Source organism: Gymnoscopelus microlampas (genome assembly GCF_963454915.1).
Source record: "Gymnoscopelus microlampas genome assembly, chromosome: 16".
Lineage (NCBI taxonomy): Eukaryota > Metazoa > Chordata > Actinopteri > Myctophiformes > Myctophidae > Gymnoscopelus > Gymnoscopelus microlampas.
Window position 1 is genome coordinate 12,182,236 of NC_139953.1, and position 23,473 is coordinate 12,205,708.

The 23,473-nt window shown below is 40.8% G+C and overlaps 1 protein-coding gene across 4 annotated transcripts; it reads right to left on the bottom strand.

Moving 5' to 3' along the window:
* Nucleotides 1-972: 972 nt before the first annotated feature.
* On the bottom strand, nt 973-21,270 carry sel1l (SEL1L adaptor subunit of SYVN1 ubiquitin ligase). 4 transcript variants are annotated; one of them, XM_084083130.1, is made up of 21 exons: nt 20,757-21,270; nt 20,157-20,200; nt 19,531-19,747; nt 16,688-16,855; nt 15,476-15,581; nt 14,834-14,996; nt 14,666-14,719; nt 14,511-14,570; nt 14,337-14,418; nt 13,221-13,375; nt 12,659-12,715; nt 12,409-12,477; nt 11,873-11,950; nt 11,335-11,397; nt 10,953-11,040; nt 9,662-9,810; nt 7,753-7,918; nt 7,250-7,324; nt 6,130-6,302; nt 5,222-5,350; nt 973-3,945 (listed from the first exon to the last, which is right to left on the bottom strand). In XM_084083130.1, exons 1-21 carry the CDS (start codon nt 20,842-20,844, stop codon nt 3,616-3,618), a joined length of 2,514 nt encoding a protein of 837 aa, XP_083939256.1. In that variant the 5' UTR covers nt 20,845-21,270; the 3' UTR covers nt 973-3,615. The 4 variants fall into 4 exon arrangements, with proteins under 4 accessions (XP_083939256.1, XP_083939255.1, XP_083939254.1 ...); XM_084083129.1 differs by having other exon boundaries at nt 973-3,948; XM_084083128.1 differs by having other exon boundaries at nt 7,250-7,327.
* Nucleotides 21,271-23,473: the final 2,203 nt, after the last annotated feature.

A 23,473-nucleotide genomic window follows, 5' to 3' on the forward strand; every position in this document is an offset into this window, starting at 1 on the left:
TTTAAAATACGATACTATTAAGCCTCCGGTATCATAATTTAACATTTCCCATTTGGCAACACTGATGTGAGTGATCAAAAGTGTTTGGGAATGAAATGATTGCGCATAGGCAAAACAATGCGTCTGTAAGACAAGTTGCTTGATTTTATTTTTACTGAACGGTGATGCAGTGATTGGTTTCATTTCTCCACTTCAGGAACAAATTTGTGGCCATATGAACAAAAGAGGGATCAACCATGATGTGGTACCACCCAAATTTAGAACAAAACATGGGAAAATTCTCATTCTACTGTGGGGTTTTTACCACAAGTGTAGTAAAAACAGAGTTTCTCAACCTGGGATTAGGGGACCAACCACCAGGAGACCCTTACAGGTATGTAACTCTGAGAGCTAAATTAATACGGATGATTTTTTTTGGGGTGTAAACTGGGGGCCGAATGCTTGGGGGTCGTTGAAATGAAAGAGTTTGAGAAGCACTGGTGTAAAAACACTGATAACAAGTTGAAGTTGTGCAACAGCAGACCTCTGAGCTTGTAGATCTGCAGCTTTCTGATTTAAGTGGTTAAAGTAACCCATTTAGACCCGAGGCTGATTCTAAAAACACCTTCAAAATCCTAACCTACGTTTTCTGAAAAACACTCTAATTGTCAATTAAAATAAAATAATCATAAAAATATGTTGCTATATATATAGCAACAACTAATGCGACAGAGATGTTGTCTCGGACTGAAAGGTATAACAACGTATACTGTAGGTGTAACAGGTCTAAATGGGCTAACCGGAAAGAACACAGTAAATTCATTAGTATTCATTTAACTCAGAAGAACATACAGATGGTACCACTGAGGATTTTACCGTGAATGAGGGACATGTTGATGCTGTAAGCCCAGGGCACCCAGTGCTGGCTTAAATGACACCCAAGGGTTGGCTGAAAAATGTCACACCAAGAATTACGCACAACAAGAAAAGCTCTCAGGTTTGTGTCAATGCTGTACAGTTGACAAATATTTACTCTCACAGATGAATATGAAGACTGTGTTCTTCACTTACAAGATTACAAAATTGTATGTCTTAAGTAGGGATGCAGGATTAATTGGTCATCATATCGGTATCGGCAATATCTGCCATAAAAATGCAATATCTAAAAATGCAAATATCAAAATAATGAATTAGATCATGTTAGCCAATTTCTTTTTGGATCATATTTGTTTGAATGTGAAACATAAAGCCTTTTGTGATGAAGGCTGCAGATTCAATCAGTGTTTTCTGGGGAAGCTTTCAAAAAGGTCAAGAAGTTGGAGAACTAATACAGTATGTGTATCAGTAGGCCTTAAAGACTCAGGTACTGTAATAAGAATGTTATTCAGATATCAATTTCAAATATCGTGCATCCCTAGTCTGAAGATTTTCAAAACCTTCATTGTAATAAAGACGAGTGCAGTAGGTGCCGTCAATTAACAACTCCCTTCAGACAAACTTGCATGGGTTAACACCTAGGGCTGGGCAATTAACCAAAAATAATTGTTTTAATTTCTGTATCAACAGAACTTGTTTTTTTATAATCAACTAAATTGATTAGTCTGATTAATCACTTACAAAAATAGCAAAACAAAAAGCCGATCTACAGCACAAGCTCTCAACGTGTCGTATAGTGACACGTTGGACCTTGTAGATCGGCTATTTTTTAAATAATCGTTCCTTTATTGTAATCGGGGCAAAGGTGTGGAATAATCGTGATATTGATTTGAAGTCATATCGCCCAGTCCTAGGTTAACGCCTACCTTCCTGACTATCTCCTATGTTAAAACATCAACATCAACCTACGGGTTGAAAAAACAACTCAATCCTACAAGCATGGAGCATCGCAACAGCCATTGTATAAAGTTTAGAGATCACAGAGTAGCTAAAGAGCTTTTTTGTGTTCATATACTATTTGGTGACAAGACATTAAGCTGTAGGTTGCTGTCTTTTCATTGTTCGTCCTTATTATCTCCGCCAGGAGAACATGATGTGTTTGTGTGTCTGTCTGCAGCTAATCTCACAAAACACTATCAGTGTCATGTTTATTGCGCAAAAAACTAAATCACTTATCCTACCTTTAATGTCCACGCACATTCAACTCAGTCCGAGCTATCAGAGAGAACAATGGAGAGGTTGACATTGAATGTGTACCTTATAAGAGAGAGTGGATTGAAGACGGTAAAGACAATGTACAACTCATAATTACATGCCGTGCTAATCTTTCAATCATATGTCTGCGCACATTCAACTTGGTCCCAACTGTCTTAAGTCAAAGAGACTGGACAGAGGTATAGGGCATGCCTCATGGCGGAGATGTGCGCGATTCTGAGCGCAACTTTGTAGTTGAACATTATTGTTTTGTGACGTGTTGATGGGTACATAGAGGGGGTTTAACTTCATGACAACAGATGCTGCTGACAAAACTGGTTACTAATGAAAATAAAATGTTGGCAAAACCTTGTTTGCTTATCAAGCTTTTTTTTTTGAGGGGGGGGGCTCTCCCAAATCAAAGGCTGCAAAACGACATGCAAAAGAGAAGAAAAAACAGGATTAATTTATCAACAGAAGAAGAGTTGGCAAAACAAACTCTTTTCCTGTCCATCTTTTCTTTTTCTGTTTCCAAAATGCTGGGCAACAAAGAGGCAACTAGAGCAGTTCTTGGCCGGAGGGGGATTGGGGAAAACAAAAACCCAACAAACAAATGGCCATTTTCGATCACAATGAATGCGTTTGATCTGATAATTAGACTGGCGCGTCTTGCGACCCCCCCCGTGGCTGATTCCATGTCGAGGAGAAGGTGGCCTCCGTCAATACCCTGAGTCACAAACTACATCTAAAGTCTCAAGTCTGTGTTTCCCTTCGGGCAGTCTCTGTTCCTTTAGCATCGTGAATAACACCCCCCTGCCCGACCCCAAGTGCCTCAGATCAGCACGGGGGGGGAGACAGCATTATTTTTATGAGAAAGAGAGCGGTGAGCCTCAACCGTTACCGTTCAGTAGACTTTGAAGTCTTTTTGTTTTCAGAATGCAGAAAGGAGCGGGAGGGCATGGGCACTTGGGGGAGGGACAGAGGATAGTGTTCAAGCTAGCGGGCAGCACTGACTACTGCGCGGGTGGCGGCTGGCGGAGGCCACTTCACCACACTCCTTTTCTCTATCCTGTTCTGTCATTGTCCTTTCCTCCATCTGCTATATCGTCGCTGTCGGGCAGAAACCTTGTATCTCCATGTTTCATCTTTTTATGTTTTCTTTTTTTTTTCTTAAATGAATGCCTCGTTTTGTTGTGAATGCCTCGTTCGTTGTACAAGAGTGCCGCCCCAAAAGTAGCAAAAAACGCAGACCTACAAGCTCACAACGCGTAGGTGAGCTTGTAGATCTGCCATTTCTTTTTCATTTGAAAGTGGTTAAGTGTGTCAATGGGTTTTATAAATATTGAAACAAAGAAAAGTCTTAACAAGAGCGTGACTTAATAATGACTACATTGGATCCATGGGAACGGGGAACAGGGTTGTCGTCCCCTCCCCCCCCCCCCACATTTCCTGAAAGGTAACAGTTTTGGACATAGAAGGTTTCCACCCGATAGTGACGATATTCTCTCACTGCTGCTGCTGCTGTTCCTCCAGGTCAGCCCGGCCCTGGGCCTGCTGCTGTGTGTCTGCGTGAGCCTGGGGCTCGTCCTGGGCCTGGGGCTCGTCCTGGGCCTGGGGCTGCTCTTGGGGTGGCCCGGCGTTGGTGGCGGGTGGTGGCGGCGGAGGAGGAGGTCCGGGAGCAGGGGCTGGCGGGCGGGGCGGCGCCACGATCTGGTGCTGCCGCTGGCGGTAGGCGATGACGGTGCCCAGCAGCAGGGCGATGACCGTCATGAGGTAGAGGTCCCACTCAGGACCCAGCAGCTGATCCAGGTCCACCTGGATGATCGCCTCCTTCACCTGCTTAGTAGTGCAACAGTTAATTGAAATAATCAATTTAAAAAGGTAGGGAAAGTGATTTTCTTTGGTTAAATTAAGTGTTAATTAGCTCTATATTCTGATAGTACTCATTGCTATAGAGTGATTGTTCAGTAACAGGAGTCTCCCTGTCTCTCCAGCTCTTTATTAACATATTTTCTGCCAATAACGCATATATGCGTTTCTAGAAGAAAAAAAACATTTAAAAAAAAAGGTTTGACCCAAAGACCAAGGAGATATGATTTTTCGAAGATCTAGACTCCTATCCACTTCCTTGTTAACCTAAAACTTAAAAATTCTGTATCTCGGCTCCTGAGCACTTTTTTAATTTCAATGAAAAATCTCTGGCAGACAACTGCAAAAAATCTGAAATAACTCAGGCAGGTTAAGTGTTAAACAGAAAATGCATTTTGATGTCGGAATACCAATTTTATCCAATCAGGATAGAGAATTCAGACAGGATACAGATTAAAGTAAAGTGGAAGTGATGACACAGAGAAATGAGCAGACAAAATAGGAACTGGAACAATATTAAAATGAAGCTTATAAATGGGCACTCTCTCCTGATTGGCTGACATTTCTTTGAGAGCTGGAGAGACGGGGAGGCCTCTGTTACTGTACAAACACTCTATCCTCCTATAATTCTAGTAACCTCTGTAGTAGTTAGTGTCTGTCTGAGACCAAACCACTGAAGCCAAACCTGTGAGCCCAAACACGTTTCTGCCCGGTTCTCCTCGGTGCCTGGAGCTATTGCTCTCAAATCACGCACAGCCATTCACCATCACCATGAGCATGGAACTCCGAAGCCCGTTTTTCGATATCACTAAATCTCAGCTGTTTATTCCCATTTTTATGTCAAACATTCTTCTGCCCTGTTCTCCTCACTGCCTGGCGCTATTGCTCTCAAATCGTGCACAGCCATTGACCATTACCATGTGCATGGAACTGTCGAGCCAGTTCTTCGATATCACTCAATCTCAGCTCTTTATTCGCAGTTTTATGTCAAAGAATGTCAAGAATGTGGCCATGCTTGCTGGCTGGAGAGAGAGAGAGGGGGAGGGGGAGGGGCGCGACAGGACGTGCAATAATCCCACGTTTGCAACTACTTTTGCCTGCGCACTTCACCGGGTATGGTCTAGTAGCACTAATTACTATAAGAATATAGTAATAATTATAACAAAAGAAAAAGTTTTGTTTTAACCAAAAAAGATCACTTACCCTACCCTTTAAATAAAATAATCTATTCATTGGTACTCACATTGAGATCGTGCAGGTACTGCAGGGCATAGACCAAGCCCAGCTTACACAGTGCCAGGAACACAGGTACCTGGGCGTCAGGACTGGCCTCAGCAGCCATGTCATAGAAGCGCTTGGCCAGGTGGATGTCCTGTGGACACACACACGGAAAAGTCTGCGTGACTGTGCACCTTTGACGATGTATGTCAATGTAGGATTATTCAAACTAATCAATTTCATCGATTATTAAAAAAAGTAATTGATTTGAATACAACAAATCAATTCGGTAACAAAAGTATCGCAAATAGCAGATCGACCACGCCTTGTGAGTTTGTAGATGCCGTTGTATGCTAAGTATAAATTATGGTTTAAGTTGGTAATGAGATGAATCGATTTATTTGATTTTTAAAAAGAAAATCTATATGAATGTTTTCTTGTTGATTCATTGATACAAAGTACAAAGGAATATACATAATGTCTCTGCCGGGTGGAAATGTCCAAAACTGTTACTTTTCAGGGTTCAAATTCAAAAATAGCAAAAAAAAGCACATCGCCAAGCTCAAAACACGTCGAGCTTGTAGATCTGCTTTTGTGTGACGCTATAGTATGATGTTTAGTATGATGCTATAGTATGATGTTTTTTTCCATCATTGATTAGAATGACAAAGTCAGATGGAAACTCTGTGGATCTCCACATTAATGGTCAAAAACCTCGTAACTCCACTTGAGCATTTGGGTAAAGTGAAGATACTATAAGGACACATTCAATTATCTGACAATGTATAAAGTATGAGGCAGTATTGTGTTGTTCTAAAAACTTTTTTTTTTTTTTTTTTTTCATTTTCTAAAAAGTTAATATTTTGGACATAGCTCGTTTCTGCCCGACAGCACAGATATATTGGTCCAGCTAGACTTGGCAAGCATGCCCACCTGTTTGATGCCCAGGCCTTTCTCATGCATGTATCCCAGGTTGAACATGGCCTGAGCACTGTGCTGCTGCTCTGAGGCCAGTCTGTAGTGGATGACGGCCGTCTCATAGTCCACATCTGTCCCGTAGCCATAGAAGTGGTAGTCGCCCAGTTTTATCCTCGCCACAGTATAACCTGGGGGAAAAAAAGTATAGTAAGTATACAGTGAGTATACAATACCTTTATCAAATACACTGGCTTTCACGTACAAGAGATTGAACAGGTCAAACATTACTGACTCCCAGAGATTGAGTTCTTACTTAAAGACGTCATAAAGTAAGCCTCGGCAAGCCATGTGGCCCATAGGGCAGGAGTCCATCTCCTGTTTCTGTAGCGTGAGGCAGCCTGATGCACAAGAACACCACCGACTGGACATGACGCTAGTACAGTATGTCGCAGGGACTTACCCCCAATCCACCCTTTGATGCTGAGTGCCAAGCACTGGGGTCCCATCGGGTCCCATTTTTATTGTTTTTGGTACGACTCTGCCGGGGAATCAAACCCAGACCTCCCAATCTCAGGGCGGACACTAACCACAAGGGCACTGAGCTAGTGAGCTGGTTGCTACGTTTACATTTGACAGGAAGTCATTTATTTTCTTTTTTTCTACATCCATTGATACAGTAGGCATCTCCTCATTGCTCAATATGTCAAGTATTTTTCATTTCATTGCTACAATAGTTGCAATATTGAGATTTATCACTTGCTTTCTTCTCTATAATGCATAACGTTCCTGAATCGAATGGCGGGCATCTTGGGAGAAAATAAACTGGGACCCAAAAAAAAACGAAACAATAAGATTGGTGTCATTCCCTGTAGCAGAGGGTGAAAATCTGCAGCTGCCAACACGTAGCAGCTGGCACCTGCAGATTCTAGTACCACTCTTTGTCATAGGCTCTCTGAGGCAGAACAAACACGACTGGTGCATTATCTGACAATTTGCAGAGGCGGGAATGAACTACAGCCTACCGCTGTGCAGTCCCTTTAAAAACAAAATGGAGAGCAAAGTCACACAAAGTCACAGTGAAATACTGCTGGTTGGGTAGGGGGTGGGGGGGTGGTGGTGGGTAGTATGGACTGACCCTGTGCTGCGGCTCTGGTCCAGTGGAGCAAAGCCCGCGGGTAGGTCTCATTCTCAGTGAAGATCCGACCTCCTTCTGCTTCAAAAACCACACAGAGACAAAATAAACACACAACACAAACAGCATCCGGCGGTTAACATGTCGACTAACAACACAAGAAAGATTTCACTCATGTCTTACTTTTAATATATTTATACTCTTTTGTATAATGAATAATATTCATTGCCATAGTCTCATTTGCAATCTGAGGAAACTAAACGTAAAAGTAATTTAGACAAAACTAGTCCTCTTTTAAGAATTTTAAATGTATTTATTTAAATGTACTCATTTGTAACTTAATTTTAATGTATTCATTTTAACTATGAGAGTGTTCAAATGGAACCAAATGGACTGATTATTACGGGTCCATTTAGTTCCATTTGTACACTCTCAGAGATAAATTGAACACTCAGGATTTTACCATGTATTGAAGTTGATTCAGAATGTTTTTTTGTTCCTCTTACTCTGGTCCAGAATGAAGGCCACGTTGCTCTGTGCCACCTCGTAGCCCTGCTCGGCCAGCAGCAGATACTGGATCAGCGCCGCGTCCATGTCGCCCTCCTTGAAGCTGCCGTAGGCCGCCGCCAGACGCTCTGACCAGCGGCCGCGCTCGCACACGTTCTTGAAGAGCTGCAAACACCAGACGGTGGTGAGCAGTGGTGGAAAAAGCACTCAATGTTTTTACTTAAGTAAAAGTATCAATACTGCAATGTAGGAATACTCTGTTACAAGTAAATGTCCGGAATTGAAAATCTACTTGAGTAAAAGTACAAAAGTATTGGCATCAAAATATACTTAAATGGATATTTCACTTAAAAAGCGAACATTTGTACCCCCCGGAAGCAAAGATTTGAGTTACAAATGTTAGCTTTAAAAATTATATATTTAAAGATTTGCATAAATGTTCAAGATTTTTCAAAAATAGCAGATCTACAAGCTCATAGCGCAGCACTTGGTGCGGCACTGTGAGCTTGTATATCTGCTATTTTTGAATAGCCAAAGAAATCTAAAATGACAGAAGCGTTCCTGGATTGAAGGGTAAACAGTATTTTTGTGTTGTGGCATTGCTCCTTTTATACAGTGAGACGCACAAAGTCACAGAACTGCACACGCTGGCAAAAGGCCCTCATGTTCAAACACACTGGCTCTAATTGGCACCAGAGGGAATGGAGGGAAGAAGATAAGAGGAGGAGAGGCTGAAGACAGTGGATTTCAAAAGAACCCTACTTAAGAAAATATAAGGAAACCGCAGAAGGCTCTGGCGAGAAGTCGGCGTTCAAAACTACTACAGCCTTGCACAAGATCGCACCCTGGTGCCGAATGTGTAAACTGTAAACAAATAAGAGCTAATAACACGTCGATATATCTGTCAATTGAGGAGGAATTGTGGTATAGCCCACAAACTCTACTGCCAATAGTTTGTAGATCGTCTATTTTCGATGCTTCCCATAGAAGACATTCTGGCTTCTATGGAATCCAAATTACTGAAATCAGTCATGATTTCAGTTCTTTCATTCTAGACCTCAAAATATTGTGTTCCAGGGACCCCCAGAAGCAAAGATTTGAGTTAAAAATGTTCGCTTTAAAAACATATATTCAAAGATATAATATTTCAACAAAATATTATTTATATTATATTTTTCAAAAATAGCAGATCTACAAGCTCATAGCGCAGCACTCAGTGCTATTTTTGAATAGCCAAAAAGAAATCTTAAAATGACACAGCTGCGTTCCCGGGCTAGATGGATTAATGCATGATATCATAGTCAGCATGCCATGGCACAGGCCTGGCTATTTTTTAGGGAACTACTGTACCACCACCATGTACTTCTTCCATGAGCTCATTTATTAAACTTGATGCATTTAAGGGCATCATAAAGGATGTAGTGAAGAAGGCATTTTATATACATGAATGTTCCATACTGTATGTTGCATTTGAATGTGTCGTTTTTATATGGCTGCTATCTTGCCCAGGTCTTTCTTGTAAAAGAGATTTCTGATCCCAATGAGACTTGGTAAAGTAAAAAAGGTCTTCGACTCCATTTGCCTCAACAATTACTAATTGATACAGAATTCCATGACACAAGGCCATAAGAAAAAACAGACCTGTGTGTGTGTGTGTGTGTGTGTGTGTGTGTGTGTGTGTGTGTGTGTGTGTGTGTGTCCTTAAGCAAGACACTTAAAAACACTTTCAACCTGAAGTCCCTATTTTGAGCATGTCATTATATTTTGAGCATGTATTATATTCTTAACAGTTCCCCACCAAGGACTTGTAAAAAAGCCATCTGAGCAAGCCATCTTCTGGGTGAATGCATAAATGTCATTTCCCCTACCCCATAGGGTGATACAATACTCCCCTGTCCCTTTCCATACCTCCACAGCGGTGTGACAGGAGCGCATGACGCCCGTGCCGGTGGCGTGCATCTGGGCCAGGTTGTAGAAGGCCAGGATGTGGCCGGCCTGAGATGCCAGGTTGAAGAACTTGAGGGCTTGCTTGTAGTCTCGCTTCACCCCGATGCCATCTGGAGAGCAGGGGTACAACAATTAATTTAACTAATCGAGATTTCATTGATTAGAAAAAAATAATTGATGATCTAATAAAATAATAGATTAATCGGCCCCTATTTTGGGCATGTCGTTTACAGGGAAAATAGCTGATCTAAAGCTCACAAAGGGTCGCATTGTGAGCTTGTAGAACTGATATTTTCACTAGTTGTGAACGACACATTTTGTGCGACACAGTATAAAATGACACTTAAATGGTTTTCAATTTGTTGATATATATATATATATATATTAAAAAAATCTAAATTCTGCAAACACGTCAATTATTCAATAAATAAAATATGTAATCGACAGAATAATAGCTAAGAAAATAATCCACAGTTGCAGGCAAACTGGAGAGGGAAGGGGCAAGAGGGGGGTGCAGGCATGGGACAAAGACAAATAATAGAATTTATACAGAGGGAGAAGTAGTGTGAAAAATGTACACATTTGTGGGAGAGCAGGGGGGTGAGAAAAAGAGCCCAGAGGTTTTCAAGGCTTCTGAAGCAATAGTATAAATCTTACAGTGCCACCCAATGGCCATCAAAGACTGGAAGGACATTCACCAGGAGAATTAAAGTGCTGCACAGCAATATTTTTCCAGGAAGTGAAAGGGACATCCTAACGGCAACATTTCACTGCCAACATCAAGGTGCCACCCTACAGATTCACATCTCTTACAGTGTGTTGTTGTAAGGTCCTATATCATTCTAATGTGCTGGTCGCATTTCCCATGACGGGCCAATGGTATGCCCAAATACTAGAGCCATACATAGCCATATATATTTCACTTTAACAGATATATCGGCCATTCTTTTTTTCTACATTGGTATCAGCAATTATGTTGCGAGCATTTGTTGAAAGGTTGTAGATGGGCTATTTTTGATAGGTTCAATAAAAAGTTATGTTTATTTCTACAGTTTTTTTGCATATAAATTAAATGTTCATTTTTAATCAATTGTACATTTTTCAAATTGATTAGAATATGTTGGTAACTGGTGAATCAGGAGCAGGGCCCAAAAGTCTGGCATCAGTCAGTTAACTCTAGTTATTTGAGGTCAACTCAAGTGTGAAGAGAAAGATACACACACAGACACACACTCACACACAAAACACTCACTGTAATACATGGTGCCTAGTTGAAGCTGCCCATCGACCCAACCCTGTTCTGCTGCCTTCTGGAAGTACTTGAGGGCAAGCTCATAATTCTGAGGACACAAGCACACACACACACGCACAGTGTATTAACATAATAAATATACTGACTTCAGTCAAGAAATCTAATTTGTTTATTTATTTTCTTGCCATGACCTTGGGGGTAAAGCCTCATTTACACTTTATAAATCCGGGCTCAATTCCATTGGCTCTGAATTACATCTTCAAATTATTATTTTTGACAATCTGCAGACACTACATTGGCAATGTCTGCAGTTAAAAATAGATGTGGACTGGGTGAGGACAGGTCACGTCAGGGCACACAACAGGTGTTTAGTGTGTCTTACCACAGGGACGCCCCTCCCGTATAGGTAGGCCATGCCCAGCCCGCTCTGTCCCACTGGGTTACCCTGAAGGCAGACAAAACACTGCATGACTCACAGCTCAATGCTAGAACGAACCTTGACATTTGAACAAAACGATAATACACCATCTCAATGATATACAAATGTCATATTTTTTAATCATCTATTTACTCTTAATATTCTGCTCTTGATGCCAATTTTCTTGCCCCTATGTGGCATTTACTATTTGATGATTTTTCTGTAATATTTCACTGACCCCTAATCGTGTTCATTGATCTCCATGCCCCTCTTGGGGAGTCAATGTGTAAATATTTGTGGTTGTATTAATATATGGATTTGTGAACTGTGATTGACTTTTTGCACATGTTGGTTGTGGTACAGTGTGATGCCAGGGTTAACTTGATTAAGGACATTTCCGTGAGTGCTAGCATTCTCTTTGCTTGACAAATACAATGCTTCTAGTATGTGTGTTAAGTTAGACTATGATAATAATGTCGATCAGAGAGGGCTGAGCTCTCACCAGGTCGGAGGCCTTCTTGAAGTACTGCAAGGCGGTCTCATTGTTCTGAGGGACGAACTCACTGCCTTCTGAATACATCTGAGGGGAAGAAAAGAGAGGCAAGGAAGCCAAGAGGAATGGAGATCAGTTGTTCTCAAACCTTTTCATGTCAAGGATCCCCAAAATGATATGTATTTGGCTGCAGACCACCATCTCAAAAATATTTTGTGCCAGAGACCTCCAGAAACAAAGATTTGAGTGACGTGCGCTTGTGATGGGATTGTATATCTGCTATTTTTTAATAGTCAAAGTATAAAATATTGTTTAAGCTGTTAAAATGATTGTGACGCTATATTAACACATTTTGCCAATGTTCTACATTAGTGGAACATATTTTTGATCCATCACAAACCGATTGATATTGAGAAACACCAGCTAGTATGACACAGTTACAGTAAGCGCTGCGGCTAAGCTTGGCACTTTTAGGATTTACCTGATCTGTTAAAAGCTTATGAAACAAAATCACAAAAACACTTTTCCAAACACATCTCACCCACCTTGCCTAGGAAAGCCATGGCGTGTGTATTCCCTGCATTTGCCGCCTGGTTAAAGTAATCATACGCTCTCTGTTAGAAAACATAGGAACAGAAAATAACAGGGGTGTTACAAAGGATTGCACCGTGCCAGGTATCGAATCCAAACAGCATTTCATTTATTTACTTGCATGTTTAGTACAGCAGTCAGGGAAAAAAAGACACAACAGCAACAGGTTTGGACAAAAATGGACACGTGCTTGCAAGAGGTTACCTGGTGATTCTGTTCCACCCCACGTCCTCCATGCAGGTGTAGCTGGCCTAGTCCCACCTGTTGGAGAAACCAATGATGAGGAGGTCAATGTCACATCCATGCTCCTTATCGTTCCAACTCAAAGTACTGGGCATGGACAGTGAGCATTCTACTTCTACACAAATATTTGGATTTGATTTCTTTATTAGATCCCCATTAGATAATGTACTGTTACAGCAGCTATTCTTCCTGGGGTCATCAAGTCTATCACATTTGTCCTCTCAGCCAGGCTATGCTACGCTAGACTCACACTGTGTCTATATCAATACCCTGGATGTGATAGGGTTGTGTAGCAGATCTAGCAGATCTACAAGCCTGCTTGTAGATGCGACGCATTGTGAGCTTGTAGATTGTCTATTTTCACTATTTTTGCATATCACCCATTGTACAACGAAATATAGGGCTTAAGTGGTTAATCAGACTAATTGATTCGGTTGATTATTAAAAAATCTATTAGAACGTCGATTCATTCATAATCACCCGACAAGAGACGATATAATTTGGGTTCATTGCCCGGCCCTACCTGAGCCTGAACGTCTCCCTTCTCAGCCAGGAACTGGTAGTACTGGATAAGGTCCTCCTCCAGCATGCCACTGGTGGAGCCGGGGTTCTCCACCTCATCCAGGAGCCTGATCCTCTGCACAGCACTGCCTCCTGTCAGCGACACATCACTGGCCACTGGACACAGGGGGTGGGGGGGAAATAGATGGGGAAACAATGATACTTGAGGAAAGAAATATAGGGGAAAAAATGGTTTGCAAACTTATGGCCGTATTTTTACGGCCCAAGCCATCGGGAGAAGGGTTTATTTATTATTTTATTATTTTATATCTGTATGTGTCTGTCAATCTGTCCATTCTCAAAAGTAGCCCAATCACAGCCCATTCTGAAAGTGGGGTCCAGGGACCGCCAGGGGTCCTTGGGGAGGTTCCAGGGGGTCCCCAGTAAAATGTGTAAATACAGCATCACATAATTTAACCACTTGATCCATTTATACGTTAGCTATTCAAAAATAGCAGATCTACATCTTTTTTTTTACACAAATCTTCTCTTCTGGGGGTCCCTGGCACAAAAGTTTTTCAGATGGGGGTCAAATACATGTCAATTTGGGCGTCCTTCCATGTCATGAAACAGAAACAGCTCCACATAAACAGACGCAGGCTGAAAATGTGACAGTTGGATCGTAGTTGATAATCTATGCTTGAAAAGAAATTGGGTTTTTCAGTGAATCTCTTAGTTACACCAACAATAACATTGCTCCTGTGAAGCACTTTTGTACTTATAGGTGAAGATAAGATAAAGATCGCCATTTTCATTTGGCCAAACAAGGCGTAGACCCATCCCCACACTACATTACTATAAGCAGCCAGGCTGTATAACGCGGCTTCATTCACAAACTGCACACATACACTGTAGAACGTTACCATTGATTACTAAAGATTAGAGATCAAACCACATTTAGACAATCTATCCGGTATGTATTTTTTCCTATTAAACAATGATGCTTGTTCATATATCATGTAGTCCAAATTGTATTCGAACAATAATATCGACCATTACATTTTTCCTGATTTGTTCTGCCTTATGCGTGTGATATGAGGGTTTATTATAAAAGGGGTGATAAAGGGGAGATTCTCACCTTGATTTGCCACCAGTCTATAATGTGTCAGTGCTGATTCACAGCTCTGGGGAACTCCCACACCTCCCCAGTACCTGTAACCCTAATAAAACAAGTACACAAGCATGTCAATACTTGTTAAGTAATGAGGATGGAGACACTGTGGACTTTAACATCATTAACCGAACAACTTACCAGAATCATATGAGCCACAAGGTTTCCACCCAATGCCCCGAAGGTGTAGTACACCAAAGCCTGGAAAATGTACAAAATAATAATCTAATGCTTAATTACTATTGGGAAAGAAGCAACCATGATAACAGTAAGAACATTTGAAAACAAACGAGTACCTTAGCTTGACTGGAGTTCACTCCCAGTCCCGCAGCATACAAAAAACCCAAAGCCTATGGAGAACAAAGACAAAAGAAATAAGCCCAATTAGCGTTCTAAAAAATGAGCACCCCACGCTATTCTTGTGTGAGAAGTTCAGTTTGAGGTTTATAGGTAAAGAGCTGTACCGTCTGAGCCTTGGGTGAACCCTCCATGGCGAGTCTCTCAAACAGGTCTTTGGCCTTGTGGACGTTCTGGCTCATGTAGTCTCCAAACAGCAGTGCATAGGCAACCTTCTCCATGGCTTTGTGGTGGCCTTTCTCTGCCACTTTCAGCAGCTTCTCATACAACCTGAACAGAGCCGAGTAGGGGAATTACACACAGGTATTACGCTAGAAACCCACACGGCAGTGATGGCACGCAAGCTTTTTCCACTCCCATGTTAATGAACGCAGTTGTCCTGACCGGCCATACACGGAAGTTTTTTATTATTATAAATAAATACATAAATTAATAAATAATAAATAATAATAAATTAATTAATGCGCTGGGCGAGTTTTTCGGTGTCATTTTCTTGTACACATGGAGTTATGAACGGTAAAATGCAGTTAAAGTAAAGAGCCAGTCCTAGGAGGGGTTTATATGTAACACGCATCATTTTTCTTTTGTATTAACAACTATAAATATCCTCACAACCAAAAAAATGGAAACAAATAAAATGAAATACCATAACTAGTGAACCATGACTAGTTTCAGTTCAAAATAAAACAGCATGGGGTGATAGTAGAGGCTAAACAACAGATGGGGGAGTAGCAGGAAGTAGTACTCACTCTTTTTTCTGGCTCCTCCTGGTGGTGGAATTTAGCATACGGATCACGCTCTGATACTGCTCCTCTGCTTCTTCAGCCTGACGCCTCAGCTCTGCCTGCTCCTCAGCTAAACAGAGACAACACAACCCAGGAGGAACGTCAATACACACCCAAAGAAAAGCAAGGCAAAGCTCTACAGCAGTGGTTCTCAACCAGTGGTCCGGGGACCACGAGCGGTCCTTGAGGGGGTTCCAGGTGGTAACCAAATGGACCCTTATAAATCTTTAACTCTTGATTCCTGTCTGTCTCATTATTGTGTTATGAGTGCCCCATCCAGATTCTGCGTACACAGGGCCCACTGGTCGGCCGCGAGGGTATTACAAGAGGATCCCCAAAAGATTTAGATACCGTAATATAACTAATGGAAGTATTTTTTAATTGTAAAACCTTGAAATGTTGTGTTCACATAGTGATACTAATAAAAACTTAAAAGTATACTACAGTAGTACGTTGGTTCCATTGATCCAAAGCCGAAACACAATCCATTGACTGATCATTAAATTAACATGCTCTGATAAAGCACGCAGCCCACCGATCTGACCACTCTGACTCAACACAGAAGCCGAATGGCTGCCGTGTTATGTGGTCAGATGGGTGGGCCGCCAATGCTTTCAAGATTTTCAAGTGGGCCCGTTCCAAAAGAGATTAAGAACAACTGCTCTACACTAGACTCTTCATACCTCTGCCCTCTACAGCTGCTATTCTCGGTTTCAATTCTTATTGCGGTTTGAATTCTTATTTGAATAGTTGGAACAACCGATTTCAAATTAGCATCATTCTCCGTCAATAGACGTCCATGGCTGCCGAATGAATAGAGGTGAAAAGTTTACATATTGGTTGATGTTTGGGTGACACCGAATGGCATTCACTTGAGTCAAAAGTCTTCATTTAACTTAAAATTAACTGAGAAAGCATCTGTGTCATTTTAGGTTTTGGGCTATAGCTATTATTTTTATACTTTGGCTATTTTAGAAAAATCTTGAACATTTTTGCAGATCTTTGACTATATTTATTTTTTCTAGATCTACAAGCTCGTAGTGAGGCACTCTGTGCCGTGCTATGAGCTTTTAGATCTGCTATTTATTTGAATAGCCAAAGAAATCTTAAAATGACACAGATGCATAGCCGGTCTTAATGGGTTCAAAAGTCTTTAGTTTCATGGTCAAAACGTACTTTCACAGAAGCCCCATTTCTTCTCGTGGTCGTAGTCGTAGGTGGTGGCGCACCAGAGCCGTCCATCCCCCCTGCCGTCGGTGGTACAGTCAGAGTACTCCTTCCCCTGGAACAGGAAGGGGAAGACGCAGGGCTCTCCATTGGCTGTACCTCCATTCACCACAGGAACTGCATCAACCAGTAAAAGGAGGGGAAATAATATAAGAATTAGAGCGAGGCGGATGGCATGTTTTGATCAATAGTTTTGTTGAGAAAAAGTGGAAAATTATCCAAAATAATGGGCTATTTTTGAAAACCTTTGCCTATAATGACATGCCCAAAATAGGGACGAAAGGTTGAAAATGGTTCAAAACCAGGACATAATTGCAAATACCGAAATCATCAAAAAAGTCAAGTGGTCTGGCCGATATATCGACCAGACCACTACATGGATCTAGCTCTATAAGGCACAGGCAAAATGTGGACGGGTAGCATAGAGGATGTTATAATGTTAAGCAAATTAGGCTGAACTAAAACAGAGCTGTGCAGCTGAACCAATACTATGAACAATATACCTAAAAGAAACACCTTATAAATTACGACCACAATTACAGGTAAAAATCTAACATGAATCCTCTTCGGTACAAACTACTGTACATGATAAGCGTCATGATGTGACATAACCACTGTTGCACGGACTGAACTTGTAGTCCCCTAGTAGAAATGTGATGTAATAGACTCACTGCAGGGGTTGTCACAGGTGTGTTTGTGTTTAATTTCTCATGGGGGTGAAAATATTTGTCCTGAACTGCAACCACGACACAGCCTTGCTCAGATCAGCATTAGAAAATGTGACAAAAACTAGCCTTACAGACAAGACCACATTGATGGGCAACCATAAGTTAGATGACATCATCTTGGGGTGTAAAAGGCACAAGTCACTTTACCGCTTCTGCATGCTCATGTGTGTTTACATTAGCTTTTACATAATATATTTACATTAGATGTTGATAGGTGAAAGAACAATGAACAGCACCCTTTCTTTTTTGGCAAGTGCCAAGTGCTAGGAAAAAGGATAAAAACTGTTTCTGTGCACTAACTGTTGTGTACATATACGTTAACATTGCTGTTATATACTGTACATAAATACACTGTATACAACAATAACAATAAGCTGCTGGCTTGAATGCTTGTTTTATTGTTGAATTGTTTATTGGATCTTGTTTAGTCAATACAATTATTTGTTTTTAGCTCCTGCTCATTTGACTACTTTGTCTCATCTGTTTAAGGAAATAGGTAGCTGATATATTGCACTTTTACCTTAGCGCTAGGTATGCTCTTGGTTGCTTGTTATTGCAGAAAATGCACTTATAACCTCTGGTGATTAGTAGCTTTCGTTCCCTACCTTTGTTGATTGCACTTATTGTAAGTCGCTTTGGATAAAAGCGTCTGCTAAATGACTGTAATGTAATGTAATGGTTGTAACTTTCACTTCTATGTTGTTGTTTATGTGTTTATCTGCTGAAAAATGAGAACAATTCTCAACACTTACTAGTGATAGGCTCATATTTAAGGTGCATTTATCCTTACGGCATTTTTTCACCTTCTTTATATAAACACTGTTTACAGAAGCACTGTGCAACATAACTCAGGGAGGCCCTTGAAATAACACCTCTCCACACATACTGACATGCGACAACAGGGATGTGTGGAGACTGAGGTGTTATCTCTAGTGTTTGACTTAGTAGTACTCTCTCAGGCCCTGTCCACGCCACACGGTGGTCAGTGTTGACAGGCTGTCAATCGACAGCCTCGCAATGACAGTCCTGTTTTAGCATTTTCATGCGAACAGAGATTCTTTAATAACCGTGCTTACAAATTCATCTTACAAATCCTTGTGTACGCGTCAACTAGGCCTCAAGAGCTAAATAAACACTGACAGTTTTGCTACATTGCAGCAGCACACCAACTCATAATAATCCCGGTTTTAAACAGACAACGTGCAGACAAACCCATACCAGTAATCAACAGACATCCCATGATTCCTGCTTTACACATAGACATACAAGTAGACAGACGCATAAACCAACAGACAACTCATGGTCCCTGCTTTACACATACGTGTGTAGACAGAAACTTAAACCAATAGACAAGCAGAAAGATGTGGAGGGGGCAGACGACTGTAATTGGTTTACGAAAAGGCCTACAAGTTATAATTTCAAGGTAATAATTCCCATCGAGACTTCAGAACTTTAAGTATTACAAGCACGTGTCCAATCCATGCACACTCAACATGAGCACAAGACAGCCAGATTTTGATACCATCTGCCCTGCTCCTCCAGATTGAAACCACCAACGTATTTTTTTCCAACAATTCAAAGTGGCTAATTTAACCCTCTAAGTGTCTGGCATTTTGTTTTAAAAGACAAAATAACTATCCTTTTTGGTCATGGGTGGTATGGCCGACTTTAAGCATCAGAATGACGTATTAAGTTTGGCAGCTCAAAGTAGCTGTTAAATAGACTAACTGAGCCAGAGACAAAAACTAAAAGCTTCTTGCTGGTGGCTTGTTTGCGAGAAAGCACCCTCTCTCATTGGTGGGTAGCTCTCTGCTAATAGCTGTGTGCATACCCAAAGCATAAGTAGCCAAGATGCTGGATGAAAGTTAAAAGAAGAATTTCACCCACTTATTTACATCTGTAAACCTGTGAGGTGATAATAAAGCTTTTAAATTCTGATTTGTAGACAGACAGACAGACAGACAGACAGACATAACTGCACACTTGCTGCAATTCAAGCTTACATGATTGAGTGTATAATATACTGTTTATATCTTTTCAATGCAGTATCTCACTGGCTCTCACCCTCTTTAGGCTTCTCTACAACGGGAGGAGGCTGCGTGGGCAAATCCTCCTTCTCCTCGCCCTCCAGCAATCCCCCATCTGGGTGTCCATCATCCCTTAACTTTCTGTTATCCTCAGCGGGTTGGGAATCCTCCCTGCCAGAGGTCAGAGTGGCCCCTGCTACGATCCTCGAGCCCACTGGGACCTCGTCCTCTTCAGAGTCGGGCTCGTGGTATGACTAGAGGGAGAAAGACACGATGTGAGCTTGTAGATCGGCTATTTTTTGGCAAAGAGGTTTGGATAGAGGGAAAAAACAGTGCACTAAGTGCAGAGCCAAAGGTCAAGTTTGCTAAGTATTGTGGGTGTACTGTAGGTGGTTAAATGTCTGAAAATACATTAACATGAATCCAACATATTAATAGAAAATATGTTAAAACAAACAAACAAAAAAAATGAATTTACACAACGCTGACGATAGTGGAGTCAAACAAGTCTATGAAGCCATCTATGAAAAAGTTTAATCTGCAAACAAATCTTATACATGTGAAGGGTCCCTGCTTCATCTCTCTCTCAATTGGTCGTTAGACTGAACAACGTTGAAGACCCCTGATTTAACAAACAACTAATAGCCGTAACATGACACTTACCTTTAACTCTGGACTTGTATCATCATTCGCGAGTTGCTCTTCATCTGCAAAAAATCAAACATGTCAGTGCTGTGTACTAACCTGTCAATAACAGGTGGCACACGGGTTTAAGAAGGTCGGCTACTGACATTCAGTGGTGGATTTACTCAAGTACAATTTTGGGGTATTTTTACTTTACTGGAGTGTACTTTTACTCCATAACAATTATTTGAAAACTTTAGTCACTGGTTACTTTGTGGATTTTGATTATTATTACAAAACATACACTAACCACTTCAGCCCTATATATACTTTGGCTATTTGATCTGCTATTTTCAAAGGATTTTAATACATTTTATACATTTGAAAACTTGTGAAATGGGATATTCTGCATAATGAGTACTTTTACTTTTGGTACTTTAAGTTAAAAAAAATCTAATACTTTTGTACTTTTACTTATTAATTATAATTAATTAATTATAATTTCAGACTTTTACTTGTAACAGAGTACTTCTACATTGCAGTATTGATACTTTTACTTAAGTAAACAAAAATGTGAGTACTTCTTCCACCACTGCTGACATTATTAGATCAAATGACACTCGTCTGTTTCTTACTTACCAGCAATTATTCCAGTTGCGAAGAAAATTAGTATAAGTGCCAAAAAAGTAAGTGACCTCGCCGTCTTTATTGACCCTTTAAAGCCCATAGTGTTGATGACAAGCCAACAATCTCCTATAACTAATAGCTACTGATAGTTCCACCACATAACATGCACTTACAGTCTCCTTGAGTCCCACATAAATAACAATAACAATCTATAATCTAGTCTCCATTGAGACAGATGACAACTTAGTTAATGTTGGCTATTCATCCCAATAATTAATACAATGATATGCTAGCACACTGAGGGCTACTTGGCTAGTTATGGTTCGCTAAACTGCGTTAGCAGACAAGCTATAGCTGACGTTTAGACAGCGAAACAACAGACGTCGTAAACACAATTATTGATACAGACATTGCTTATACATTACTGAACGTTGCTTGATTAAAAACAACACCATATTATTATCGTTTTTGGCGACGACGTGAAAAACCGACTGCAAGTAAAGTAAAGCCTCAGGATAGAACATAGACCACACTTCCTGTTTTGCCTACACGGTTCCGCCAATCAGCAGAGCGCTCTGCGAGACGTTGACCAATCAGTGAAAGCGAGAACGGTGTCGTCCAATCGGCTGCGTACACAGTTAACCTCGCGTCACCAGTCTTTCCACTTCAGAGGAAAGCCTGGTGTTCATTCTAAACTGGCCCGTGTGATCCGGTTTAGGAAAAAGGAAGCATAGAATCGTGTTTCCGGTGGTTGGTTCCGGTTGGCGTCGCATTGTTTTTGTTCCCCACATAATGCGAATCAATTCAATTCGTATAGTCTCGCTAGTCGCGCTACGAGTTAATATAAAATACGCACATAACAAACGGTTATTATAGCAAAAGAAACAAAACGATTTATACCAAACTAAACACATTTTAAACTAGGGGAATCATTTTGAAGATGCACGGCACTGGAGGTTCTGGTCATTGGTTCCGGCCACCTGATGACGTAAAGTTATTTCCGCTCCAACCGGATCAGAAACCTGAAAATGGTTTTGATCCCAGGCTAGTGTGTTGTTTACGTTGCCGCAGCGTCGTCCACGACACCGCAAACACACAAGTCTGTGGTGTAGGCTACGACGGTGTCGCTCGCAAAAAAAAGGACAAATCTACAAGCTATCGTCACGTCGCATTGCGATGCAACGATCGCTTGTAGATCAGTTGTATTACTTTTCTTTTTTTTTTGCTAGGGACACCCAAGCGGTGAATATTATTCAAGTAAATGCAAATAAAAAAATAATTGTATTAATAAATTAAATTAAATGAAAAAAAAACATGATACTCTCCAGGGCCCATGCCTTTATGTTTGTGTATGGAGGCTGACATGTTATTCAATATCTATGATGATGCTGAACCATCTCCTTAACACAACCTTAACGTTATAACAATTTACATAGTGTAAGATACTTGGTCCTTGCACTGTGAAATGGAGGTGGAGGACTGTATGACTGCTGGTTACAGTGTCACAGAGCAGAGGGGTCAGGACATTAGAAAGGAATGGCCAGCTGGATCTTTGCAATATTTATTCAGTGCACACTAGCACACCTGACTGTCCAATAAGGCTTGTACATAAGTTATAATAGTTACAAACCTGTGGTCTAAATGAAAAAGGAGAAAAAAAGAACAGAATTATTACACACTTGACTTGTACTAGAGTTCAGTTGTCATATTAATGCTGTAATCACATCATTCAATCAATGAACAGCACAATGACATGCAAAAATAGCATTACATGCAAAAATAGCATTAGCAGGGCAGTAAAGGCAGTGAGATATTCTTGTTCCTATCAGTACAGTTCCAATTTAAGGACTTTTAAGACAATTTTAATACCTAAAAATCAATAAACTAAACAAACATTGGCCAAACTGTCAAATAATATGAGAAAGAGGCAAACATTTAGAAAATAGCTGACCTACAAGCTCACAACACCTCGCAAGCGTTGTGAGCTTGTAAATCGGCTATTTTCACAATATGTATTTGTGAAACCGCATCAAACTAAATATAATACCTCAACTCCAAGTACTGCAATTCCAAGTGCTTGTCGGGTTGGGGTGTCCCCAGTTCAAATATGATTATTTTGTCTATTCTTTTCATGTCAGATTATTATGTATTTCACCACAGACCCCCATCTGAAAAGATGTTTCGCCAGGGACCCCCATTTGTGTTGTTATATTTTTTTTTTAATAGATCTACAAGGTCACAATCCATCATGCAGCTTTGTGAGCTTGTAGATCAGCTTTTTTCAAATAGCCATTGTACTAGGGTTAAAGTGGTTAAACAGATGTTATGCTACATTAACTAATTTTGCTGGGGACCGCCTTGAAACCCAGCAAGGACCCCTGGGGGTCCCTGGAACCCACTTTGAGAACCACTGCTCTTATCTCTCAAGACAGCTTCTACACATGGAACCAAATTGGTTCCAACTCTCTCATGGGCAGCAGGTCTTTCCTCAGAAAGAAAGACAGACAAAAGAAAGATGCATTATTCTGCTGACACATAGGCCTAGGCCTACTGTAGAATTCAAAGACTATGGAGGAACCATTTAAAAATGTCACACTAAATCAGTTTGTTGAAGCCCAGTAGCTAATCTACAACTTTATAAATATGGTAAATACTGTACATTTATTTAGTATTTTCATGTAAATGATTTGACACGAACTATACTGTCTATTGACTAGCTTCTGCTGCTG

What these genes read in the sequence shown, in the direction of transcription:
- sel1l (XM_084083127.1), bottom strand. Translation starts at nt 20,844, where the DNA reads ATGGGCTTTAAAGGGTCAATAAAGACGGCGAGGTCACTTACTTTTTTG. An exon ending in CGCAACTGGAATAATTGCTG is followed by an intron (nt 20,201 to 20,756) that starts GTAAGTAAGAAA and finishes GATTTTTTGCAG; the next exon opens with ATGAAGAGCAACTCGCGAAT. An exon ending in TTGTGGCTCATATGATTCTG is followed by an intron (nt 14,419 to 14,510) that starts GTAAGTTGTTCG and finishes TTGTTTTATTAG; the next exon opens with GGTTACAGGTACTGGGGAGG.